The sequence below is a fragment of the Antennarius striatus genome, chromosome 15, assembly GCF_040054535.1.
Source record: "Antennarius striatus isolate MH-2024 chromosome 15, ASM4005453v1, whole genome shotgun sequence".
NCBI classification, from domain to species: domain Eukaryota; kingdom Metazoa; phylum Chordata; class Actinopteri; order Lophiiformes; family Antennariidae; genus Antennarius; species Antennarius striatus.
Window position 1 is genome coordinate 14224223 of NC_090790.1, and position 23669 is coordinate 14247891.

Here is a 23669-nt window from a genome sequence, read left to right on the forward strand (position 1 = left end):
CAGCATCAGCATCAAAAGAGCTGCTGAACATGTGGAACAATATTTTTATTGATAAAGTCAAAAATATGAACATTGAAGTGGTAGAAAAAACCCCACTGCTGTCCGTTTTCCTCTAAATGCTCCAGGTAAAAGTTAACCTGCGATCTCACGAGGCCATCCTTCTGCCATGTTAACATGAACCAGCGATCCTGCACAGAAAAATAGCAGTGACAGAAATTGATAGACGGATGAAATCATTTTTAATGAAACAAACTACGAGTGCTCACATGTGTCATCCTTTTCCTACCTTCCCCCTTGTCCTCTGTCAGAAGAAGTGCAGAAGCTCCATCCCCTGATTGTCAGTGAAAATAATGAACTGGAGTTACAACCAACTGCCTTGTGCTCAGATGATTACGCTGGTTATTTTAACATTTTGGTTTGAAGTATAGAGACACATCAGCACTGCTTCAGAACTAACAATGAACTAGTTTGTGCATACTATACTTGAAATGCCCACAGATGAAATCAGGGTCAGAAACAGTCCAGTGGGTAAGGAGCAGGTGGGGTCAATGAAATGGCAAAAAATCAAAAATAAAGTGTCCAGAAGGGAGGATGAATTTCCCCTGAATTTGGGAGAGGATGTGAACCAGTTGTTAATGTAGAGAGCTTCATTTGTAGATAAGCCCTCATCTGACCCGTGTGAAAAGGTTTTCTTACTCATAACACTCACAGATTTTATGTTATACAGTACTTGCATAAACTACACAAAAAGTATTGAAATTTGTATTTCTTTGTTGTAACAAGGCGTCAAGGTAATAAATTTTATACCACTGGAGAATCTGTTTTTTCCCTTTAATTGATGTCAGGATGAGCAGCAAAGCTGAGGCTGTCAAACAGCTAAAAGGACTAAAAACCCTTTTTTCCTGCTATGTGAAATGGAACAGATTTGTCCATAACAGCAACACATGTATATACACACACTCACACACACACACACACACACACACACTGTATGTATTATTTCCTTGAATCCAACTTGGGGACCACTTGTGGAGTGACTTACGGTTGTTGTAGATATTTACTGACAAGAAATATCAACCACTGTGAAAAAAAAAAGTGCGTATGTGTGTGTCTGTGTGCGTGTATCTGTGTGTATGCTTGTGTGTGTGTTATGTGCGAGTACGTCAGTTTGCTGAGAATCAAGAGTCAATCGGACAAAAGAGAACCAGACACACCTCTCAGCAGGACGCTCTACACAAAGAACATTTAATCTATCATTATTCAGTCTGTTTACAGCTGCAGAACCTCCATCTTTCACAAGGTTGTTTAAGTCTTATCTCAAGTTTCCTCCCTCCATAAAAACAGGTCGCTGCGTTTCTCTGAAATCACATGATCCACTGAGGTCCCTTTGGACAGGTGTGAGGAAAAAGCGTTCAGTGGTGAACCAGAAAGAAACAAGCTGTCGCTCAGAAACTGGTTCCATCCTCAAGGACAACGACAGGTAGGAAATGGTAAAAGTTCTCGATACACATCAGGTCTTCTACAAGATTGAGTATTAAATGTAGAAGTGTTCCTGTAATGACGTTGTGATAGAGAGTTTTACGATGACTCTTCATCCAGATTAAAGGACCATTATTGTGTTTCTATCTCTTTTCTTCTTTAATGGTTCAACTGGGTTTACTTTCAGACAACAGCTGCAGCAGGACAGATCCACAGATTCTAAAGGAGCTGCATAATCATTTACCGTTTCAACAGAGACACAAGTGAGTCGCTGAGTGTTTGTGAGGTAGTATCTAAATAAATGGAGTCTGGTAAAATGATGCATAATTATTGTTATGATCAGCTTTGTGCAGTACTTATGACAAATGAGGGCAATTTCTGTTCTTTGATGCACTTTAATCAAGTATGAAGTGATTAGTTAAAACTTAATTGTGGGAGCACAGCATGACCAGCGGCAGTGTCACTGGATTTGTGTGATGTTGTCTTCAATTCTGATGGTCATGGTGTAGAGTTTGTACCTCTTGAGGTGATCGAATGAAAGTCTGTACGTCATAGGGATGTGAATGAGTGGCAAGTTAATTTTTAGATGCTTGTTTGGTGGTTCATCCAATGTGAAGATTAAATACAGTAAGAAAAAGGGTCAAAAAAGGATTTTTCTGACACCTCTTCTCATGAAGAAGCAAAATAACACTGTAATGTTTTTTTTCCTTCCACCCAGATCAGCTGCTCCGTCCTAAGACACTTGTGAAGACGTTACCATGACAACGTGAGTGTTTCAGTTTTTAATGACGTGACTGTAATCGTGACGTTATTACATCATGAGACCTGAAAAAGTGTCAGATCATAGTGATGAAAGCATTTACTGTTATGTAGAATACTGTAGTCCTACTTTTCAGAGTAATGATTGATTTACAGCGATGCACTAGCTAACACTAACACACAGTTAGAAAACAGGTTTGAAACTATGATACAAGAATTAGAAAGTCTAATAACTTGGAACATGGTTTCCTGCCCTAATGCCCAGAACATTTTCCCCAATACACAAAATCTACTACTATAAATGAATGGACAAAAATGCCCACTTAGGCACAAGTGTGATTGTAGCAGGATGTTGGTGAGTTTTTAATTACTTTATTATTATTTTGTGGTTAAATGAATTTCTTTATTTTTCTACAGGAACACCTCGACAAAATATGACTACATCACTGACAAAGTTATAATCCAATCAGAGTCCCCAGCTGTCTGTCAGCTGACGCCAAGGAAAGAAACTATTGGTTCTTTCAAACGATTGACTCTTGGTGAGAAAGATCCAAACAAGACAAATAAGACGATCTTGCTTTTGGGTGAAACCAAAACAGGAAAATCTGCTCTGGTCAATGCTCTGGTCAACTACGCCATGGAAGTGAAGTGGGAGGACGACTTCTGGTTCCAGATGGTAGATGATGAGGTGATGGGCCAATCAGAGAGCCAGGAATCAGGGGTGGTTTTGTATCAGATCTTTGGGTTTGAAGGAAAAACTCTGCCCTACTCCCTGACCATCATTGATACTCCTGGGTATGGAGATACCAGAGGGATTGAACATGATGACATCATTAGAGATACATTATTGGACTTGTTCCGATCAGCTGATGGGATTCGTGAGCTTAACACTGTGGGTCTGGTGCTGAAAGCGAGCGAGAACCGACTGAATGACCGACTGTGGTACATTTTTGACTCGGTGGCGTCTCTGTTTGGAAATGATATGGAGAAGAACGTAGTTGCCCTCATCACATACTCAGATGGAAGAACGCCTGTAAATGCTCTAAAAACCCTCGAAGGGGCCAACGTCAGGTGTGGCCGAAATGACAAGAACCAGCCTGTCCACTTCCTGTTTGATAACTGCCAGAACATTGAGAGAACTCTAGAAGACAAGGTGGTTTTGAAAGCGGCATGGGACCTAACAATGAAAGGAATCAGTCAGTTCATGGACTTTGTGGAAAAAAGTGAACCTCAGATGATGGAGGCAACCATGGAAGTCCTGAATGAGCGAATCGGACTGGCTGCTTCCATCCGGAACTTGAAGGAGTGGTCCAGGTTGGTCGAGCAACAACAGGAGGTAATCCGACAGACTCAAAGAGCTCAAAAGACACATGAAGAAGAGATGAAAAACAATGAGAATTTTGTCATAGAAGTGGATGAAACCTATAAAGTTGAGGAACCTTTCGTACGTGAGAGGAGGTGGTGGTCATTCCTGAGGATGGTTTGGAATTTGTTCTTCTATGACGGAGTCACCCGCTGTACTGTCTGCGAAGAGAACTGTCACTATTCTGGATGCACGGTGGCTCAGACGCCTTCGAGCTGCGAGGTCATGAAAGACGGCTGCTGCACCGTTTGCACCAACAAATGTCCCACATCAGCTCACAAGAAAGGAAACTGGATCTTCATTGAACGGAGAAGACTAGTTCCCAAAACCCTGATGGATATGAAACAGATGTATGAATACAGTCAATCTGAATTCCAGAAAACTACTAATCTTTTGCAAAATCATGAAAAGACAATGGAAGAACTTCAAAAAAACAATAACCACTGGTTAGAGGAATCGTTCCAACGCATCGTCACACTGGAGCAGATAGCCCTGAATGCTGAATCGCTGACCACTTTAGTCCACCTGGACTTCCTGATTGAGGCATTCAAGGAAAAAGGAGACGTAGAGAAGGTCCAGAAACTGGAGGAGATCAGACATCGAGGAGATAAAAGTAAAGGAATGAGAGCAGCACTGCAGTACGTCTGGTTGGCCAACCAACAGAGCTTCAGCCAAGATGATGAAGTTAGCGAACTGCATGACAGTCAGCAGGCGACGATACAAAACCTTGACTAGTTAAACACAAATGATGGAAAAATGATGTGTAGTTAACAGGAACTAATGAGAAAGTAATCAGGAACTAGATCTAACTACCCACCTTTGTATAAATACAGTAATTAGTTTATGAACAACATTCTTGTGTTTCTTTAAGTCGGACACAAATGGAGGTCAGATCCAGATTGACTTCAGGATGAATCATTAATGAACAGTGACCTAGAATATACAGTAGATTCTGATATGGAGTTTCTTATCAATTAATGATTGATGACTGATGATAGGTTGAGATGTCTGTGTATACTGTATCTCAGTGAGAACTGATGCTGGAAACATGTTGATGCATTTATGTTGTAATATCTTATCTCTTATTCCTGAATAAAGTGCATGAATAACAAATAAGGTCTTTGCTTAATAAAATCAGTTTGAGCCGATGCTGCCACCACCACCACCACTCCAGCCCCCACATATAAATGCAATATTTAACTGTCAAGCTAATTGACAAGTAAGTGTTAAAACTATAGTAGTTTTAACGCTTTGATATTTAGATGTCTACCACAAAGCTTCTTTATGGTGTATTCATATAAAGATGATTTAAGTTTTGTTGTCTTCTCCATAATATGAATCCAGGAAGTATTCACTATAGACTAACCAGTGGAGTGTGAAGGATCATTACATTGTAAAGGTTTACATCCTCCATCATCATTCATCACAAACTGAGGTCCGATGAATTCCCAGATGAGGAATTCATCGGAGAAATAAAAACACACCCATTCTGGGTCTCTCTGTCCACTGTTTATTCTGTCATTACTCATACTGGTTCCAGCCGCAGATGCTCCATTGCTCAGAAGGTTGTTAAGGTCTTATCTCGCAAAAGTTTCCTCCTACCGTTAAAAAAGGTTAATGCGTTTCTCTGAAATCACGTGATCCACTGAATCGCCTTTGGACAGGTGTGAATGTGAGTGTTCAGTGGTGAACAACGAAGGAACCAAGTCGTCATTTAGAAACTGGTCTCAGCCTTCAGGGCAGCGACAACAGGTAAGAACAGAATGATTTCACAGATTATTATGAGACACAACACGATACTGCAGTGTCTTCTGGGAGATTAAGGATTGGATTGAATGTCTAAGTGTTTCTAGTGATTTGTCTAATTATGCAGAATCTCTGGATGGAGTTATTCCTTTTGGAAAGATGTTGGTTTCAGCATGACAAACAGGCAGATGCTGAAGGAGCTGCACAAACTAACAACACAATATTTTTTACAGGCGAAACACAAAGGTAGTCACCCGATCTGTGTGAGATAAGGTGTGTTTGAATTAAAGCAGAAACACTGTTGTATCATGAAAATTTAGGGAATATCCTAATTATTCTAATCAATGAGGTTAAAAAACAAAAATATACCAGAAACAGAATTTAAATCTTAGGATCTATTTTTATCAAAAAGCATGAATTAGGATGCTGTGTGAAATGCAAATAGCATAAAAATGTCTTAAATCTAAAATGAAAAGTTGCATTTTGAAAATGCTACCCAGATTTCCAGTTTGTCATGCAGCATTGTACAATGGAATCAATCAATCAATCAACCAACCAACCAACCAACCAACCAACCAACCAACCAACCAACCAATCAATCAATCAATCGATTGATCGATCAATGAATTTAATTTGTCTCAGGGGCTGAATAATCTGTCCACGCAGGACGTCCTCTTTCCTAAGACCCTCTAGTTGAGGGAGGTAAGACAACCCACCCACCCACACTCACCCACCCACAGAAAACAATAAAAGAAAAAATAGTTTTAGAACATCAGAGTATCCTGAATATAGAGTTGCAGCATTCGAGTCTTCATCTAACAAATACACACATCCTACTGTAATAGTTTGCATCCCACATACATCCTACTCTATTAACCAGTCCCACATTTATCGTATTATAGGCGCATAAGCACCAGCTGCAAGGCAGTTTTATGGACATTAATTCATCACTTTTTAGATCTTTGCTAATATAAAAAAGTGTACAAATGCTTCATGTCAGAGTCATAATAATGCTTTTATCAAAAGACTAAATCAAAACTCACACAAAGAGCTTGCTGGTGGTTTATTGTCTGATCATAATTTATTGGTTCTACAGTTCACACATCATATGTGCTGAATTCTTACTATCATTTAATAGCGCAGTTATTTTTTATTTTTATGTTTGTTATCCAGAAGCTAACCATGATGCTATTCTACACATTTAAAAAATCAGATGAAACAGATTGATCCATGACTCTGTCGTTGAAAATTTTAAAATGTTGTTGACAGTCATGAAGGGGTGGTTGAGTCTGTCGACCCTGCAGATGGCGAGTTCCGAACTGAAACTTTTATTACTGTACAGTATATGTTCTGATAAGGTAAACGCTGACTTGTTTTTCCTCACACAGATAACTGAATCTCTATACCATCATATATTGTCTGTGAGGCTGTTACAATGGCAACGTGAGTAAATGTCTCTACAATACAGTAGGTTGTTTATATCCAAACATTAATAGGTGGCTATAACTACACTATCAAGTCAGTCTGTATCAATCTATTAACTAAACCCTCTGGGGTCAAAGATAATTCCCTCTAACATAAAAGTCATTGTTTGAACATAATATATGAAATCACAATAAGATGTTTCACGTCAACATTTAAATTTCAGATATCTGAGCATGAAGCCGTGATAATTCACTGGGTAGAAATATTTGCAGAAGCTGTTTGTAATTTCAAACTCTGATCCGAAAATGTCCTACTGAGAGTGATTATAGACTGGAAAATATTTTAATCTTTGTAGCTGTGTCATAAAAAGAAGGGTTATTATTTTTTATTATTTTATTATTTGTCCTGAATTTAAAGATTTAAAATCTTTAACTAAATTAATCTTTGATTTGTATGATTGAAAAAAAAAATTGTGATTGAGGTTTTACAAAGTGGCGATTTTTTTCTTCTAAATTGTGACCTCCGAATGTTTTCAAAGAATAAGTAGTGTGCTTTATTTACTTTATTTCATGCTCCAACCCGTGTCCTTCTGCTTTTCCACAGAAACATCTCGACACAATATGACATCACCCCTGAGAATCTAATACATTCAGGATCTCCTAACATTTACAAGCTAACACCAAAGGAGGAGAACGTTGGAAGTCTAAAAAAATTGATAATTGGGGAAAAACGTAAGGGGAAGAAGAAAGTGAACAAGACTATCCTACTGGTAGGAGAGACAGGAGTAGGAAAATCAACTCTGATCGACAGTTTCATCAACTACGCCATGGGGGTGACATGGGAGGATGACGTCTGGTTTCAGATAATGAAGGAAAACATGCCTGAAGAGTCCAATCATTTAGATAGTCGCACATCAGACGTGATCGTGTACCAGGTCTTTGGTTTCGAAGGCAAAACTCTGCCCTACTCTCTGACCATCATTGATACTCCTGGATTCGGTGACACTGAAGGGATTGAACATGATTTCATAATTAGTCAGCAATTATTTGAATTGTTCCGATTAGATGATGGAATCCACGAGGTTAACGTTGTGGGTCTGGTGCTGAAGGCCAGTGTGAACCGACTGAATGAAAGACTGAGGTACGTGTTTGATTCCGTGGTGTCTCTGTTTGGAAAAGACATCGAGAAAAACATTGTTGTCCTCGTCACGTTCTCCAATGGAGGAATGCCCAAAGATGTTCTCACAGCCCTTGAAATGGCAAAAGTTCGGTGTGCCAAAGATGGGAATCAGGCTGTTCACTTCCTGTTTGATAATTGCCAGAGTGATGACAGGACAGAAGACAAAAAAATTCTTAAAAGTTCTTTTGACAGAACGACCGAAGGAATGCAGCAACTGTCGTTGTTTCTGGGAAGAACTGCACCTCAGAAGCTGAAGAAGACTGTGGATGTCCTGAACGAGCGGGTCAGACTGATTGCCTCCATCGACAATCTGCACAAGAGAGTTGAAATCATTGAATTTAGACAGAGAGAGATCCATCAGACGACAGAATCTCTGAAGTTGTACAAAGAAGAGATGAAGAGAAATGAGAACTTTACTGTGGAGGTTGATGAGGCCTACACGGAATTACAACCCATCAGCGGAGGGTGGCGCTGGTTGTTCTTTTACAAAGCAGCAGTCTACTGTACTAAATGTGAGGAGAACTGTCATTACCCAGGATGCACCATGGCCCATGATCCCTCATGGTGTGAGGTCATGAAAGATGGCTGCTGCACCGTCTGTACCAAGAAATGTCCCGTAACAGCTCACGAGAAAAAACCCAACATCTACGTGAACAAGACAAGAAGAGTTAAGAAGACCAAAAACGACATCAAAGAAAAGTATGACTCGAGTAAATCCGGTCATGATGAGAAAACAAAACTTCTGGAAAGTCTAAATAAGAAAATGAACGAACTTCAGAGAGACAAAGACAGGTTTTTGGAGGAATCCTTCCAAAGTGTCATCAAACTGGAACGGATCGCCCTGAATGCCATCTCAATGTCCACCATCCCCCACCTGTCCTTCCTGATTGAGAAGATGACAGAGAAAGGAGAGACAGCGAAGGCCGAGAAACTAAAAGAGCTTAGAAGTGGAGTGGATAAAGGAACACAGAGAGGAATGCGGTACATGGCGGGTCAGTTCAGAGTAAGTGGCAAAGAAAAGAAGAGGAAGTGATGAAGATATCCTCTGGGAAACAAAGACCACCCCTAAGATACTATAGATGTAATTTATGAAAACTATGGTGGACATATGTTTGAAATGTACTTTAAATCAAAAGTTATAAGCTTTGAATCTCTTTATTTTCATCCACTGAATATAGGAGATATTTAAATCTGACAAATCTTCTGATCAATAGTTTCCTGGGTAATGGAGACAAACACCAGACACTTCAAGACTTAATTCTTAATCATTTGATTAATTTTTTTTATTAGAAAAAGATCAGAGAAATCTCATGGACCCAGATTATAATCAACTTCCTGTCAGGTAATGCGACCCATTGGAGGGTCATCAATCCATACTTTGTGAGAGGATTCTGCCATCCAGCTGCTCCTTTGTTCCTCTTCAATCGTCATCGTTTCTCAACACCTCCACTCCTTGAGCAGTGGACGTGTCAAAGTGCAAAATCTTCTGAACAGGACAATTTCCTTTGCAAAGCTGTTTCTCACAGAAAAAGTCTTCAGAGTGAGGAGATGGCTTGAGGTCCAAGAGGTCACGATCCTCTAATCTGAGGATGAGATCAACGAGGACCCTGAAGATTTGTTGTTGTCATGTGACTCCACTGTTTTCAGAGCACTGCTGTGACGCTTCTTTAATTTGTGGGACACTAGCAATGGTTACGGGTCAGTGGGTCATGTGACCTGTTAATTTCGAGGTGTTAATGACCTCTCAGGAGTTGATTTCCTGGATTTCCAATCATTTTTTATCTTACATAGAGTCTGTTTCACCGGGACAGTGCAGTTTGATGAGCAAACATAATGTAGGTCATAATCCATGTAATACTTTCACTTGTTCTTATGAGAAAGTCTTGGAAATGCCCTGGGTTAATATGTCACACGTTATCAGGAGGCTTTGGGAATGGACTTTACACAAGACAATGATGATGATTAATCACACATAAATCCAAAGATTCCTTCTTTGGCTCCACTGATTCAGGTCCGACCTGAATTCCTATTGCATGACTGACAAAACAGAAAGGCCTATCTCTCTCTTCTCTCTCTGTGCGTGCGTGTGTGTGTGTGTGTGTGTGTGTGTGTGTGTGTGTGTGTGTGTGTGTGTCCATGATTTTAAAGTGAGAAGCGACGTCACAATATAGACATTGAATTTCTGTTGCTGTTTTGCCACTTTTAAATTTTTTTTTCTGTGAGCCATTAATTTATTTTCTGATTATTCAATCAACAAATGATGGAATAAACGAGTGCTTCTTAATTGTTTCCTGTTGAAGTCCCCTAGAAAGAAGAAAACATTTAACATATTTTGACTACAGACTCCCTGCACACGCTCTATTACTTACAGTAGGACATGTTACACATGGACGTGAGAGCGCTACTGACACCTACTGTAGCGAATGCGTCATTACATCTTATTCTGGTACGTCGATGAAAACACAGACGGCTGTTTTGCCGTACCAGTTACCTACTTATATAAGCATGAATTCCTCAGGACCAGGTCAGTCGTGTTATCAATTACCAATCATGATCAGTGAATATCGGTACGATAAAAACACAGGAACGAAAAGCTCTGAATTCATTTGAAGCAGAGAAGATCAAACACAATTTTCCTTCATGAAAATGCCGAACTTTTGGTTTAGTGTTTGGTAGACATCAGAAACAATTAGTATCAAAACAATATTGGAAATGCAAACCAGCTGCTTGTTGAATGAAGATCATATTGGTGTGATTATTAGTTTCTTATTCTGTGAAAAAAATGGTGGTTTTCTTCAGGAGACGAGGTTTAACTACAGACCCTAAAACGTTGCTGCATTGGCCGGGAATCGAACCCGGGCCTCCCGCGTGGCAGGCGAGAATTCTACCACTGAACCACCAATGCTGCATTAATATTGGTCAGTCAACGGGATTGGATCAGCACTGTGAGTTGCTCCACTGTATTGCATTGCAATGTAATAATTAACAAATATTATTTATCTCTAATGTGATTCTACTGTGTACAGTTTGGAACATCAGATCCAGAATACCATCCGTCGTGTATTCAGATTTTATGGTAATGTCATCATGTTATATTCATCCAGTCATTGTGCACATGATCAATGAAGTTAGCAGATAAAACCTATAAAATATTCTAGTGGCAGAGTCTTTTAGAAAGATCCTGGCTCCAGATGATGATCGAGGTCAAATGTGTCAAACTCAAGGCCTGGGGGCCAAATGTGGCCCACCATATCATTTTATGTGTTTCGCTAGAGCATAAAAGGTCAGAGTGTCTAAAAACAAATAGGTCAAAAGTGTGCTTTGACCAAAACCACATTTCCCACAATGCAGTAATTAAGCCCATTTTAACTCTGACAAAAATGTTTTGAACAAAGTTAGTTTCCTAGCTTGTGTTTGATGTTTTTTCTTTATTCACTTGGATAGTTTGATCCTTGATTGATGAAGTTTTGTGTGTTTCATAACCTGACAAATATAACAGAGAAACCAACAAACATTAACAGTAATGTTTGTAACTTGAATAAGTAATAAATCAGGGTTATTTGACATTAAGGAGTAGTTACATTTGTTACATTACATTGAGTTACATTTATTAGTTACATCTGGCCCTTTGAGGACATCCATTGTGCTGATGTGGCCCTTGGTTAAAATGAGTTTGACACCCCTGATGTAGGTCATCAACAACATTTAAAGGACTTTCCCCACCTTTACATATTTATCACAATCTGTTTTTATTTATTCAGATGCACCAGAAACACAAAAAAAACCCTACTAGTTAAAACTTTTTATTTTTTATGACGCCAATCAAACCTGTGTCCACGTAAACAAACATACATCAGTGAGTCACGTGGTGTCAACGCTTAACCTGGAATAAACTCTTTCCCCCCCCATTTCTCCCAATAAACCCAGTCTACATTATTGGACAGTATTCAGTCTCTGTCATGTTTGCATCTCGTCCCGTGACGTCATTCTGTCGCCTTGCGCTCCTTATGCACCACGACACCTTTGCTGATGAGGTCTGGGATCTCCACGGCGAGCCACGGTCCGAGTCCGAGGGCCATCAGGTGCGCCAGGCCAAAATGCGGCACGTTGCGGCCCCACAGCGGAGCGAAGTGTTCGGTTAGGCAGATCTTGCCGCCCCGGTACATCTTCGCTGTCTTTCCGTCCAGCTCTGGGATCGCCACTTCCGGCGCAGTGTTCGGGTACGTCACCGGGATGTCAAACTCCAGCAGGTACTCGTACCGCAGCAGCTCGTGGATGAACCAGCACGTTCCGGTCCAGCGCGTTCCGTCCGGGTTGGATTCGAGGCGGAACCAGTCGTTGTCGGCCGCCTTGTTCTGCTCCACAAACTTGATCAGCGCCTGGTACTCCTCCTTCAGCCGCTGCGGCCACAGCTTCCGGTCTCGGGGCCCCGCCTGAGTCTTCAGCAGTGGGATCTGTGACACGACCCTGCGCGTGGCCTCATCCGCCATTTGTGCCCACAGAAGAGTTTCGGTTGTCACGAATTAACCACGGACCGGCTCTGTCTTCAGTTGTCGGAACACGTATTGACGTGTACATCCGGTTTGGCTACGTGCAGGAAGTACAAACACTTCCTGTACAAGATTTTCAGAATAAAATCCCGCACAATTCAAGCGTTTCATATACAGTAACTGTAGAGGCTCCAGCTCCCTGCAACAGCGGACAAAGTGGTTAGAAGATGAAAGAATGACTGAATATAACTGTATATTACAGCATTGTGAATGAACAAAACAATTCGAGTAGTTTAGAGCCGTACATTTATTAGTGAACCAACCTGATCATTAACCACGCTGTAAATACGGTCTCCCCTCTGCTTGAACAACAGCATCCGGGAGAAACGTCCCCTCCCACTTTGTATTGATTGTGAGTTAACGTGATACGGACAGCTTTGCCAGTCATTTATTCGTTCATTATCATCGTAAAGACAACAGTGAACATAAATACCTGTAAACATAAACTGTAAAATTATAACTAAACATAACAACAGGATTGCTATAACATGTAAACTAGAATCAAGGTAGTCAGAGACATCCCGCAACGACCCTGAATTTAAAATTTTACCCTGACCTACTCTCATCAGTCAGGGTAAATCAAAGGAGAGGTGCATCAAAGCACTAACTTTGGTCTTACGCACACTAGCCTTCTCCATCGTCTTTCTATCTTATCCGGTTCCTGAGTTTACAAAAGTTTAAATTTGACCTTGTCCTAGTTTTATCAAGGTCAACGTCATCATCTAAATTTCATCCCCTTTGCCGCCCCAGTAATGTGCTTTTTGTTGTATCTATCTGCAATGGTTGTGAATATACTGTATTTGGTGGACTGACAAACACACAAACACTGACAATTACAATACATCACCGCTTCACGGGATGCAATTACAATGCATTCCCCTTCATGGAATGTAACAATACTGTCATGACAAAGACTGGTCCACCCACAAAACCCCACACCACACAATCATAAGAGCAATCTGGTTTATACAGTTAAATGTAGTGAGGAATGCTCAGCTCTCCACATAAGGGAAACCAAACAACCACTCCCCAAGCGCATGGCTCAACACAGAAGAGCCAACTTATCAGGACAGGACTCAGCAGTCTGTTTTCACCTCAAGGACAAGGGACACTCATTTGAGGATACCAATGTTCAGATTCTGGACAGGGAAGACAGATGGTTTGAGAGTACTGAAGTAAGCCATCCATGTCAAAGTGGAGAAGCCATCTCTGAACGGGGGAGTGGAGGTCTGAATGGAGGGTGAGGGGGTGGTCTGCGACATCACCTTTCGCCCATTTACAATCAGATAGTTTCGAAACTCCCGAAAAGAACGACTCAGCAGATTAATCCGGTTGAAGTGCCTCATGCTAGTGACCCTCATTAGTAAACAAAGGCTCGGTGAAACTCGCATTTCAACGAACCCCTTTGAGACCCCCTGGTACCCCCACCAACCATTGTTGAGGTGCCAGATGGGTTTCAACTATGAATGTGAATAGCACTGACCGCACCTCACAGGGTTAATAAGCTGGGACAAGACCAACCACCACGAGAACTGAAGAAACCTCTTCAGGCTGACTTGAAATCAGACCTTTATATTGCGATGTTCAATTTCATAAAATGGCCTTATCGGATGAGCCTAGCTCTCAAATAAAACATACAATATGCTACCAAATATAAAAATATATGATCAAATATAAAAATACTGTATAGTTCTCTGTGAAGATTCCCATTCATCCTGGTCATGGTAGATCCCTGTGTTTAATAAAGTCAGCTGGACTTGGTAGAGAATGTTGGAGGTATCTCGCTTTCCAAAAGGCTGAGTTCATTCTCAAAGCTGGAGGCAAGTTCCAAATATCTGAGTGGAGCGTTCCACTGGTACTTTATACTGTTTTGTAGTATGCTGAAGAATATGGTTTTTCCAACAAGCCTTGAGACAATGTGTTTGAGACTATGAACCATTGTTTTAAATGTGTTTGCCGGAGTTGGCTGTTTAAATCCACCTGAGAAGTTTTCTCCTGTTTGTTTCCATGTTTTCCCTATGTCTGTGAAGGTTACCGAAAGCATCTATAGGCCAGGTAGTGAGCACATCTGTAAAAACAAAACAAAATCTCATGTGATAAGTTCACTCTTATTATTATTTAGTTTATGTTGTGATTTGTCTTCATTTGGTAACTTGGCTCCAAATAGTCCGTAGCATGAATATGATGTGAAAGGTTGTCTGTCTGTTGGTGTGACAACTAGGTGTAACACATATATAACATTATCCTTTGTGTGGTGTCGTTCAGAAGAGTGAGGATTGCCTAGACTTGTACCCTGGGGAGACAAAACAAACACTCGACAAGCTGATGGGACAATACAGGAGATCAAAGCCCTCAGGACAGGACATAACAGTCACATCATCTGACCGGCTTTCAGGTGACTTTATTGTCCCAGGGGTGGGGATTCTAGAGCCAATCGGTGAAACCTATATTATTGAACGACTGTCATTATGTCTGAATGACCTTGAAGACTCCCACCAGCTTAAATACCTGGAGTGTCTTGCCAGCCGTTCACAACTGAAGGAGTTACTGGAGTAAGAGACGAAACATCTTCAAGCTTTACGTGCTGTTTGCTCCAACACAGAAAAAACTTTTTGCGTTGACTTGTGCTCCACAGGAAGCGCCAGGCGGTGGCGGTAATGCGCCTCTAAGTTAGTTTTCGCCTCCAATAAACAACGTAGAAGAAGAAGAAGTGCCGAAGAAGAAGCTGCAGCCATAACCGCAATCCGCCATTTCCCAGTGTCTGATGTGACCAGATTTCTTTTAGTCTTCGGATTATTGATCACATCGAACCCGAACATCCTCTCCGTAGCGGAATCTGAGCGTGAGACAGGACGACGTCATCACTGCTATGATGGCGGCGGACCGGCGCGAAGACAAAGGTGAGACCAGGGCTGCTTTGTTGGTGTGAAGCTAGCATTAGCATCTTTGTTCTGTTGTTTGATTATCACTCATGGATTGATAGTTCTCGATTTATCCACGTGTTGTATTAATAAAGACGTTGGTTGTGGACTGATGACCAGGGACGTGACTTATCCGTCAGTCGGTATGGCGGCCATTGCCTGCTAATGCTAACAGCTCCCCGCTGTGAGAGGCGATATCGGACCGCAGCTAACCTGAAGCTGGCTGCGTGAGCGAACCTCTGGTCATGACTTCATGAACGTAAATTCGTCTATTTAACAAACGTTCACATGTGAGGATACATTCAACTAATGTGTTGTAAGCTAGTTTTTGTCCTAACAGACTTGACTACATTCAAACGACTGGTACACACACACACACACACACACACACACACACACACACACACACACACACACACTACATATTGTGAATTGAAATAAAGGAATCTCCACGTGTTTACATATCATCATCATCATCATCACACGTATCTTCTCGCGGTGGGAGGCGGAAACCAATAGTGGCCGATTGATCATTATCATTAATCAGAGGTGTGACGAAAGCGCGGAGCGCGTGACTCGAGGCTGCAGTCCTCTTCCGGGGCCGTCTCGTTTCCTCCGCCGAAGCCATTTGCTGCATGCCCCCCCCCAAAAAAAAAACAACAACAACAAAACAACAACATGAAACCAAACACTAGAAAGAAACCATCCAAAAGACGCCCTGATGTGTTTACTCATGACATATTAATGTTAAGGAAGTGTTTTTCCCAAATAATAATAATTCACACTTTATTGATCCCCAGAGGGCAAATTCTCTTCTCACTCTCAGTACATGTATATAAACGGCATCTCTCGACAAAGAGATCAGCTATTCTTGTTTAGGTTAGTATGTCCTGTGCTGTCCATACTAACCTGAGTGCTGTAGTGTGTACTCTCTGCTTTTAGCAGATGGGTCAGCTGCATGTATGTACACACTCATGTACATGCAGTACAGTGTTTGCAGTGTGTGTAATATTTGCTTAATGGCATGTTTGTACCGGTGTTGTTATGTCTGATGATGTCATTGGTGAAAACATTTGTCATATGTTGCCGTTTGTTCCGGTTTCAGATGGGGAGCTGAACGTTCTGGAGGATATTCTGACTGAAGCTCCGGATCAGGATGACGAGCTGTACAACCCTGAGACCGAACGAGACCTCAGCGACAAGAAAGGTACGAGTACTGCTGTCACTACCACTGTCGTTGGTAGTTATCGTAGGCTACAACCCACACCAGCTGTGGTGATGTCAGTGTGAGGTCAGTAGAAATCTGAGGCTTGTCACACATCTGTCCTCCCATTTTGAGTGAATCCACTTTCAAAGCCTCGAGCTCCAGGCCATGTAGCTTAGCCTTTCTTTACTTGTTAGCTGTTAGCATCTCACCTCTGTTTAGCATTACCTGCTAGTTGTTGTAGCTCTCTCTCCTGAAGCTGTATTAAAGTCAGTAAACCCTTCATCCTGTCTGCCAGGAACAAAGAGGAAGAGTGAGCGCTCTGACAGTCAGGACCTAAAGAGGTTACGATCTTCATCGGGTCACGCCCCCTCCAGGTCTTCCTCCTCCACTAAAAGAGGTTTGGGTCCTCATCTCTCCTCCTCCTCCAAGAAGGTGGCATCTAGCCCCCGTGGACGCCATACTGGTTCCACCACTGGCAGCTATCGTCACGACTACTACGATGAACGAAAGGGGCGGAGATTAACCCGTGAGACGAGCAGCCGCCGTGGAGGAGAAGACATCCGACGTCGAGAGTCTCAGAGAGGCCTGGAGAGTCTGAGCCAGGTACTGATGCTATGACTCCCACTAATCCTACCCCTGTGTGTGTGTGTATAAGAATCATAACATGTTTTTATTTGTCTTCAGAAGTTTAGACGTGATGAGCGGAGGGCGAGTCCCCCCCCCCATGATGAGGACAACCAATCAGAGGAGGAGACAGGAGCAGAATATGGCTCAGAGCCGGGTTCTGGGAGCTCCTCCCCAAATGCCTCCCACATAGAAGAGGAGGAGGAAGAAGAAGAGGACGAAGAGGAGGAGGAAGAAGAAGATGAAGAAGAGGAAGGCATGGAGGAAGAAGAAGAGGAAGAGGAAGGAGAAAAGGACGATGAGGAGGAGGAAGAGGAGGAGTATGATCGTCGTGGCGGAGACGGAAATGACTACGACACTCGCAGCGAAGCCGGTGACTCGCGCTCGGCCTCCTCAATCAGTTTCTCTGACGACGGCGAGTCGGTACACTCAGGCTCTGCCTCTGAGGCCTCAGGTAACCATGACAACATCAGAAAAGATTTCTTAATAAATCTATTTATTGATCATAACGTACAGCTCCTGCCATCAGTTATCAATCACATCGATCAGCTTTTTACTTTAAATGGATCAAATTCGTTTTAGACGAATCTTCTGTTTTCAGCTCAGGGGAGCTGAACAGCTGTTGTTTTAAAACACCGTTCCTTCCCTTTATTGATCACATCTCTGCTGTTTCAGTAAATTTTGCTTTTATGTTTTAAGATTCGGAGAAGAAGCGAGAGAAGCTGTCGTCGTCGGTCCGAGCTGTTCGCAAAGGGATGGAAAGTAAGGCAGCCATATTTGTTATTCATGTTTTTAATGTATGGAGGTGTTTAGCACACTTTGAGTTAATCTGAGAAATTTCATCAGATTACTAGTTCTACTCTGTAAAGTAATCTAACGAAAGCTTGTTGTCTGTCATCTGTGTTTTATTCTACCTGTAGGGAAGTTCATGATCTGTCAGGATCCAAGCAGTAAACTGCGTTACATCCTGAGAGACGCTCGCTTCTTCCTCATCAAGAGTAACAACCATGAAAACGTCTCTCTGGCTAAAGCAAAAGTAAGAAAAATGTGACGTTAAAATGTTTCAAATGTCAGATTTTTATTTTCGAATGTGTTCTAATAGTAATAATCATGTTCAGGGTGTTTGGTCAACGCTGCCGGTCAATGAGAAGAAGCTGAATGCAGCGTTCCGCTCGGCTCGCAGCGTCGTTCTCGTCTTTTCAGTCAGGGAGAGCGGCAAATTCCAAGGTGAGATGTTGGGACGTCTTCTGTCTGGGAACAATTATACTCTGTTTATTCATCCTGGAGACACCCTCTGAAATTAATTTCATCTTTCTTCTCCAGGTTTTGCTCGTCTGGCGTCCGAGTCCCATCACGGTGGCTCTCCAATCCACTGGGTTCTTCCTGCTGGCATGAACGCCAAGATGCTGGGTGGAGTCTTCAAGATCGACTGGCTCTGCAGGTAAGCCAACGCCGCACAATCTGTTGTACTAGTGACTCGACCTGAGGCTAGCTGGTGTCAATGACACCTGAGTGAAAGTAATGAGAGATCACGCTCCAGTCTTCTAAATATGTCATCGGTTTTTAAACATCTGTGTTCACAACACTCTGTCTCATTTTAAATCTCTTCTAAACACCCACCTCTTCCCTGGTGTTTGGCAACATCTAAAGTGTTGACTTTGTACATGATTTACATATAATTTTAATTGTTTTATCTGATTTTATTTGTTTTTAACTTCTTTTATTGGATTTTCATTTGGTATTTTATTTTATCGCATTGTGTTCATTGTTTTATGGTGTGTCTATTTTTTTGTTTATTTATTGACTGTGCAGCACTTCATTCTGAGTCATATGCTGAGTGAGCCAATTATGTGCAGACGAGTCATGTGTTTAGTCGTGTGACGTACAACTGATCTTAATCTGTGTCTGAATACTTGGTCTCATCTCTCTTACAGGAGAGAGCTTCCTTTCACCAAAACGGCTCACCTGTCTAATCCCTGGAACGAACACAAGCCTGTGAAGATCGGACGTGATGGACAGGTGAGTTTCCTGTCTCCTGCTTGTCTGTGTAAAGTTTAATGTTTATGAACTGTGTTTCCATGTCTTATTAATTTCAAATCCTTCAGGAGATCCAACCGGACATCGGCGCTCAGCTCTGTGCCCTTTTCCCATTGGACGAGAACGTGGACATCCACCAAGTGGCTCGTCGCGTCCGTCACAAGCGTCGGACACCGTCAGAACCTCGGCCCCGGGGTCGACCGCCACAGCGTGAACCGGGAAGGTTAGCCAATCATCAAGCTCCTCCTCCTGCTTCCTGTTCTCCTGCTGCGACCATGGCGCCACCTGCTGCCGGACAACGGAGACGGCCGCCGCCTTTAGCCGGTGGCTAGCTATCCCGTGGCTAGCGCTGCTGGTTTTCTGGTTGTTGTCGGAGTCTGATGCCTCACTCTGCGTCTCTGGTGGAATTCTTTAAAAGTCAGGCAGGAAGTTAAAACTTTGGGCGCGTACAAACACAAAGAATCAGATTTAGTTTAATTCAGCGGTTTTTGTTCTTAAGTGGAGCAACAAACTAATTGGTGTTTGTTTCTTCTGATAATAAGACAGTTAAGTTTTAAAGATTTAAACATTTCTCAGTGCTGAAAGTAAAGTTCTTAAATTTCTCTGAAAGCTCTTTCTCTTTGCAGGAGCTTCGTACCGCCAAAGTTAAAGTCAGAATATTTTGCTCTTAACAGAACTGTGGCTGATCCTTTCAGAATAACAGCATCAGGACAAACGTCCCTGGCTGGACTGATGGGGGAAGGGCGGGCAAGGTAGAAGTAAAACAGATCAGCAGACTTTCTGGGTCTTTGAGAAGGTGGGGCAGGTTGCTCTAACAGGGGCGTGGCCTCTGGACGGAATCCAATGAGAGTATGATGTGTCAGAGGGCGGGGTTTCCTCACTCCAACAGAGAAGGTTAACGTAATGAAGGAAAAGATGGACTGCATTAAAAAATAAAATAAAGCCCTTGGACTGAAAAAAAAAGATGCCACCAACCCCACCCCCACCCCCGTTTCGTAAAGGACAGTTATGACCCCTTCTCCCCCAACACACACAGAATCAGGACTGAGAGCTCTTGTGAGTGTTTGTGTGTGTCGCACTCTCAAATGAACTGAATATGAATGTGTGTGTGGGAGGAGGAGGAGATAAAAAAAAGAATCCAGACGGACGGAGCGACAGAAATGTGGTGGTTTCTGTTAAAAGGACTTTGCTGGTCTGGAGGGGTGGGGCTGGGCTGAAAGGGGCGGGGTCTTTGTGTATGAGTAACAGGACTGCACCATCTTCATCTTCATCATCACCCCTCCACCCTTTCAAAGTAAGAGGGTATATAAAAGCCTTAAACATGGACTGAGGCAAGAAACTGTTGTAATAATCAGTATGTTGTTGACAGCCCCCCCCATAAACAACTGAAGCGGTATGTCGTCTCTTTAAGAGGCTTTTTCTTCTTTGTATGTTTTTATTGTTTGTAGAGAGAAATATGTGAACATGCAGCTATTGTTACAACTTCAGACAGTGGGTCAGTAAATTTAAAGTAGTAAACTTGGTTCTTAGACAGTTCTGAAAACCTTATCCTCAAATAGATTAGAACCAGCATTAGTGATGTCATAACATACTGGAAGAACCACTGGAACCAGTAAGTGTAGCATCACACAGCTGGACAAACGGTATGTAAGTTATGTTACCAGTAGAACCAGCATTGTAGACTTTCTGATGTCAAACCTGTAGATTTAGGATTTTATTATGAATTTGTGGGTGTTTCTTCAACTGTTTGACCTTTGACCTCAGTCCCTCCTGCAGTGTCTCACCTGTCGACTTTCTATGTAGGCGTCGTCCCGATGAATACGACCTCCACGGCAGGAAGCGACCGCGAGCCGACGGGCCGCCGGACTTCAACCAGCGTGCAGGTCGTTAAAACCGAGAACTACAGATCATGTTTGAACAACTTTATTCAAACCCTGAAGGCTAACAGCCGTCGTCTGTGTCCGTGCTTATAGTCGATAAAATTTAGTTTTAACGGAAATGTAACCGTAACGGTTGTTGTGGAATGTGATGTCATCACTTCAACATGTGCTCGTTTCACACACTTTTTGACCTTTAACAGGCTTCATCCAGGACCTGCGTAACCAGCCGGTAGACAGGTGAGGAAACTCACCTGAAACGGGTGACAGGATGTCCCTTATAGCCAGAGCCCCCAATTTAAATGTGACAGAACTTTGTATTTTAACTATTCTAAGTAATGAGATCGGATTATATTTTTGTATATTTAAGTGTATCGGAAGAATTTCAATCAAATACTGTCAAAAATGATAACATTTTCCCCCCCTCCACCTGCAGACGTTTCTCCAGCGTCAGACGAGATGTATTTCTGAATGGGGTGAGTTGTTAGCAGTTTGTTGTTAGCACGTTAGCACAGTGTTTGGATGTGTTCAGGTTTGTTCACCTATGTGCCTCTTTCAGTCCTACAATGACTATGTGAGGGACTACCACCACAGTGTTGGCCCCCCAGCTCCCTGGCAGACTCTGGTAACTTTTCTCTTAATTAATCATGTTTACTGATCGATCCCAGTATTGATCACATACTAATATGATGATTCCCATGTCATCAGGCGGCGTACCCTGGCGTGGAGCAGGCGCCCCCACACCATCCCCCGTATTACCACCACAATCACCCCCCACCCCCTCCTCACCAGGCGTACCATCATCACCACCATGCCCCCCTCCCACCACATGAGGCCCCACCCCCTCGCTTCAGAGACAAGCAGCGAGCTCCACAACACCGCGCCTTCACGTCCAGCCCGGTGAGTCTACTACGACCCCCTACTGTTGAGGTCAATAACCTTATTGATCAGTTATTGATGAGAACCTACAGTATTTACTCATAACACGTGACCCCTGTCTCCTGCTGTTTCCCATCATGCAGCACGATTATGACATGCGTGTGGACGACTTCCTGCGGAGGACGCAGGCAGTGGTAAGCAGCCGGCGCGAGCGGGAGCGGCAGCGCGAGCGTGACCGCGGGGGGCCGCGGCGCGACAGAGAGAGAGAGAGAGTGAGGGACAGAGAGAGAGAGAGGGACAAGGAAAGGGGGCGGTACCGCAGATGAACTGATGATGTCACATTTTGTAAGCCAGTTGTGGTTTTTGATGGTTTTTCTGATAAATGTTATACACAAAAAACGAGAACATCTGCTCAATGACATCAGTTGTATGTTAATAAAAAGTTTTTCAGAAAATATTGTAGTTTTGGTGAACTTCTTATTTTGAAGACTTTGAGTGAAAAGGGAAGTTACATCACAGGTCATGGCATGATTAAGTTATGATTTAAAAAAAAGTAAATGTAAATGTCTTTTCTAAGTGTAATTTCAGTCTTTAATTTTCCAGAATCCACTGTGGCACCTCACATTAAATGACTCGAAACAGTTTATTTTTTAAATGTTTCTCTTGCTCTAGTCCAACAGTTTCCAACATGAGGGCGGAAGCCCTTTGATGCATCATTGTTTTATTGTAAAATGTTGGTCAGTTTTTCCTGTAAAAGATAGAACTTGATTTAAAAATAGTGAAGAAGAGTTAGAGCGCAAACTCTCCCAATTTTCATTTTGTATATTTGTTCTTTCTTTTTTTTTAGGTTGTTTCTTAAACATGATTGTATTTACTTTTGGGTTTTTTGGTATTTTTTCCACATAGTAACTTTGAGAACATAAAGCGGTATGAAGTGTCTTATGTTGCTTTATCCCAAACATCTGATGTCAAAGAAAAATTCTTTCTGGGAAGTTTTTTTGTTGTTGTATTGATCAGGAATGTTATACCTAATTTGAGTGGGTAAAATCTCCTGAATGGAAGGGGTGGAGCTTGTATCTGTTTTTTGTACAGAATAAAATCTGAAAACACTTTTAACAAAATGACTGCTTTCTTTGTGTGATGGGTGAGTTGCATATGACAATTCCGTGAATCATGTATGATTGACTGATTCTGGCTTTTGGAGAAGCAGAAAGTTTGAGAGTGCATTTATATGGCCAACTTTTCATATCCAAGTCTCAAATCTCAGCAACATGTTAATTACAGTAGTTTAATTGACCAAATCCATCAAAAGTGTGTAATTGTATCTCAACTTGAATAAATTCCCCAGTCTGGTCACCACTTCAAACACTGAAGGTATTGTCAAGTAAATAACCCCAAAATTTCTCCTGCCCCGGTGTTAAAATGTGGAAGTGTATGAATTGTTGCCCGATTTCTAATTTCATCCGTCCATCATCTGCCGCTTATCCTGGGCCAGGTCACTGAGGCAACAGTCTCAGCAGGGATGCCCATACTTCCCTCTCCTGATTTCTGATTTCATGTTAGCATATATTGGAGTATGGTGTTATTTTATTTTCATGGAAACATATTCAGTTACTAAATGTT

At 42.1% G+C, this 23669-nt stretch overlaps 3 protein-coding genes and 1 non-coding gene across 5 annotated transcripts; 2 read left to right on the plus strand and 2 right to left on the minus strand.

Annotated features, from left to right (window-relative positions):
- The first annotated feature begins 1401 nt into the window (after positions 1-1401).
- LOC137608828 (uncharacterized) lies at positions 1402-4634 on the plus strand. The gene is made up of 4 exons (XM_068335418.1): positions 1402-1480; positions 1667-1742; positions 2198-2245; positions 2656-4634. Exons 3-4 carry the CDS (start codon positions 2238-2240, stop codon positions 4334-4336), a joined length of 1689 nt encoding a protein of 562 aa, XP_068191519.1. The 5' UTR covers positions 1402-1480; positions 1667-1742; positions 2198-2237; the 3' UTR covers positions 4337-4634.
- A 6151-nt stretch (positions 4635-10785) lies between these two features.
- On the minus strand, positions 10786-10856 carry trnag-gcc (transfer RNA glycine (anticodon GCC)). Its single transcript has one exon. It is a non-coding gene; the product is annotated as a tRNA-Gly (tRNA).
- An 882-nt stretch (positions 10857-11738) lies between these two features.
- ufc1 (ubiquitin-fold modifier conjugating enzyme 1) lies at positions 11739-12545 on the minus strand. The gene has a single exon (XM_068335130.1). The coding sequence runs from the start codon at positions 12439-12441 to the stop codon at positions 11935-11937; it is 507 nt and encodes a 168-aa protein (XP_068191231.1). The 5' UTR covers positions 12442-12545; the 3' UTR covers positions 11739-11934.
- A 2665-nt stretch (positions 12546-15210) lies between these two features.
- ythdc1 (YTH N6-methyladenosine RNA binding protein C1) lies at positions 15211-23149 on the plus strand. 2 transcript variants are annotated; one of them, XM_068335046.1, is made up of 16 exons: positions 15211-15401; positions 16528-16629; positions 16925-17232; positions 17314-17707; positions 17953-18015; positions 18174-18289; positions 18372-18480; positions 18577-18694; positions 19188-19272; positions 19359-19513; positions 21094-21173; positions 21371-21407; positions 21604-21643; positions 21727-21792; positions 21876-22067; positions 22190-23149. In XM_068335046.1, the coding sequence occupies exons 1-16, from the start codon at positions 15371-15373 to the stop codon at positions 22370-22372; spliced, it is 2079 nt and encodes a 692-aa protein (XP_068191147.1). In that variant the 5' UTR covers positions 15211-15370; the 3' UTR covers positions 22373-23149. The 2 variants fall into 2 exon arrangements, with proteins under 2 accessions (XP_068191147.1, XP_068191148.1); XM_068335047.1 differs by having other exon boundaries at positions 17317-17707.
- Positions 23150-23669: the final 520 nt, after the last annotated feature.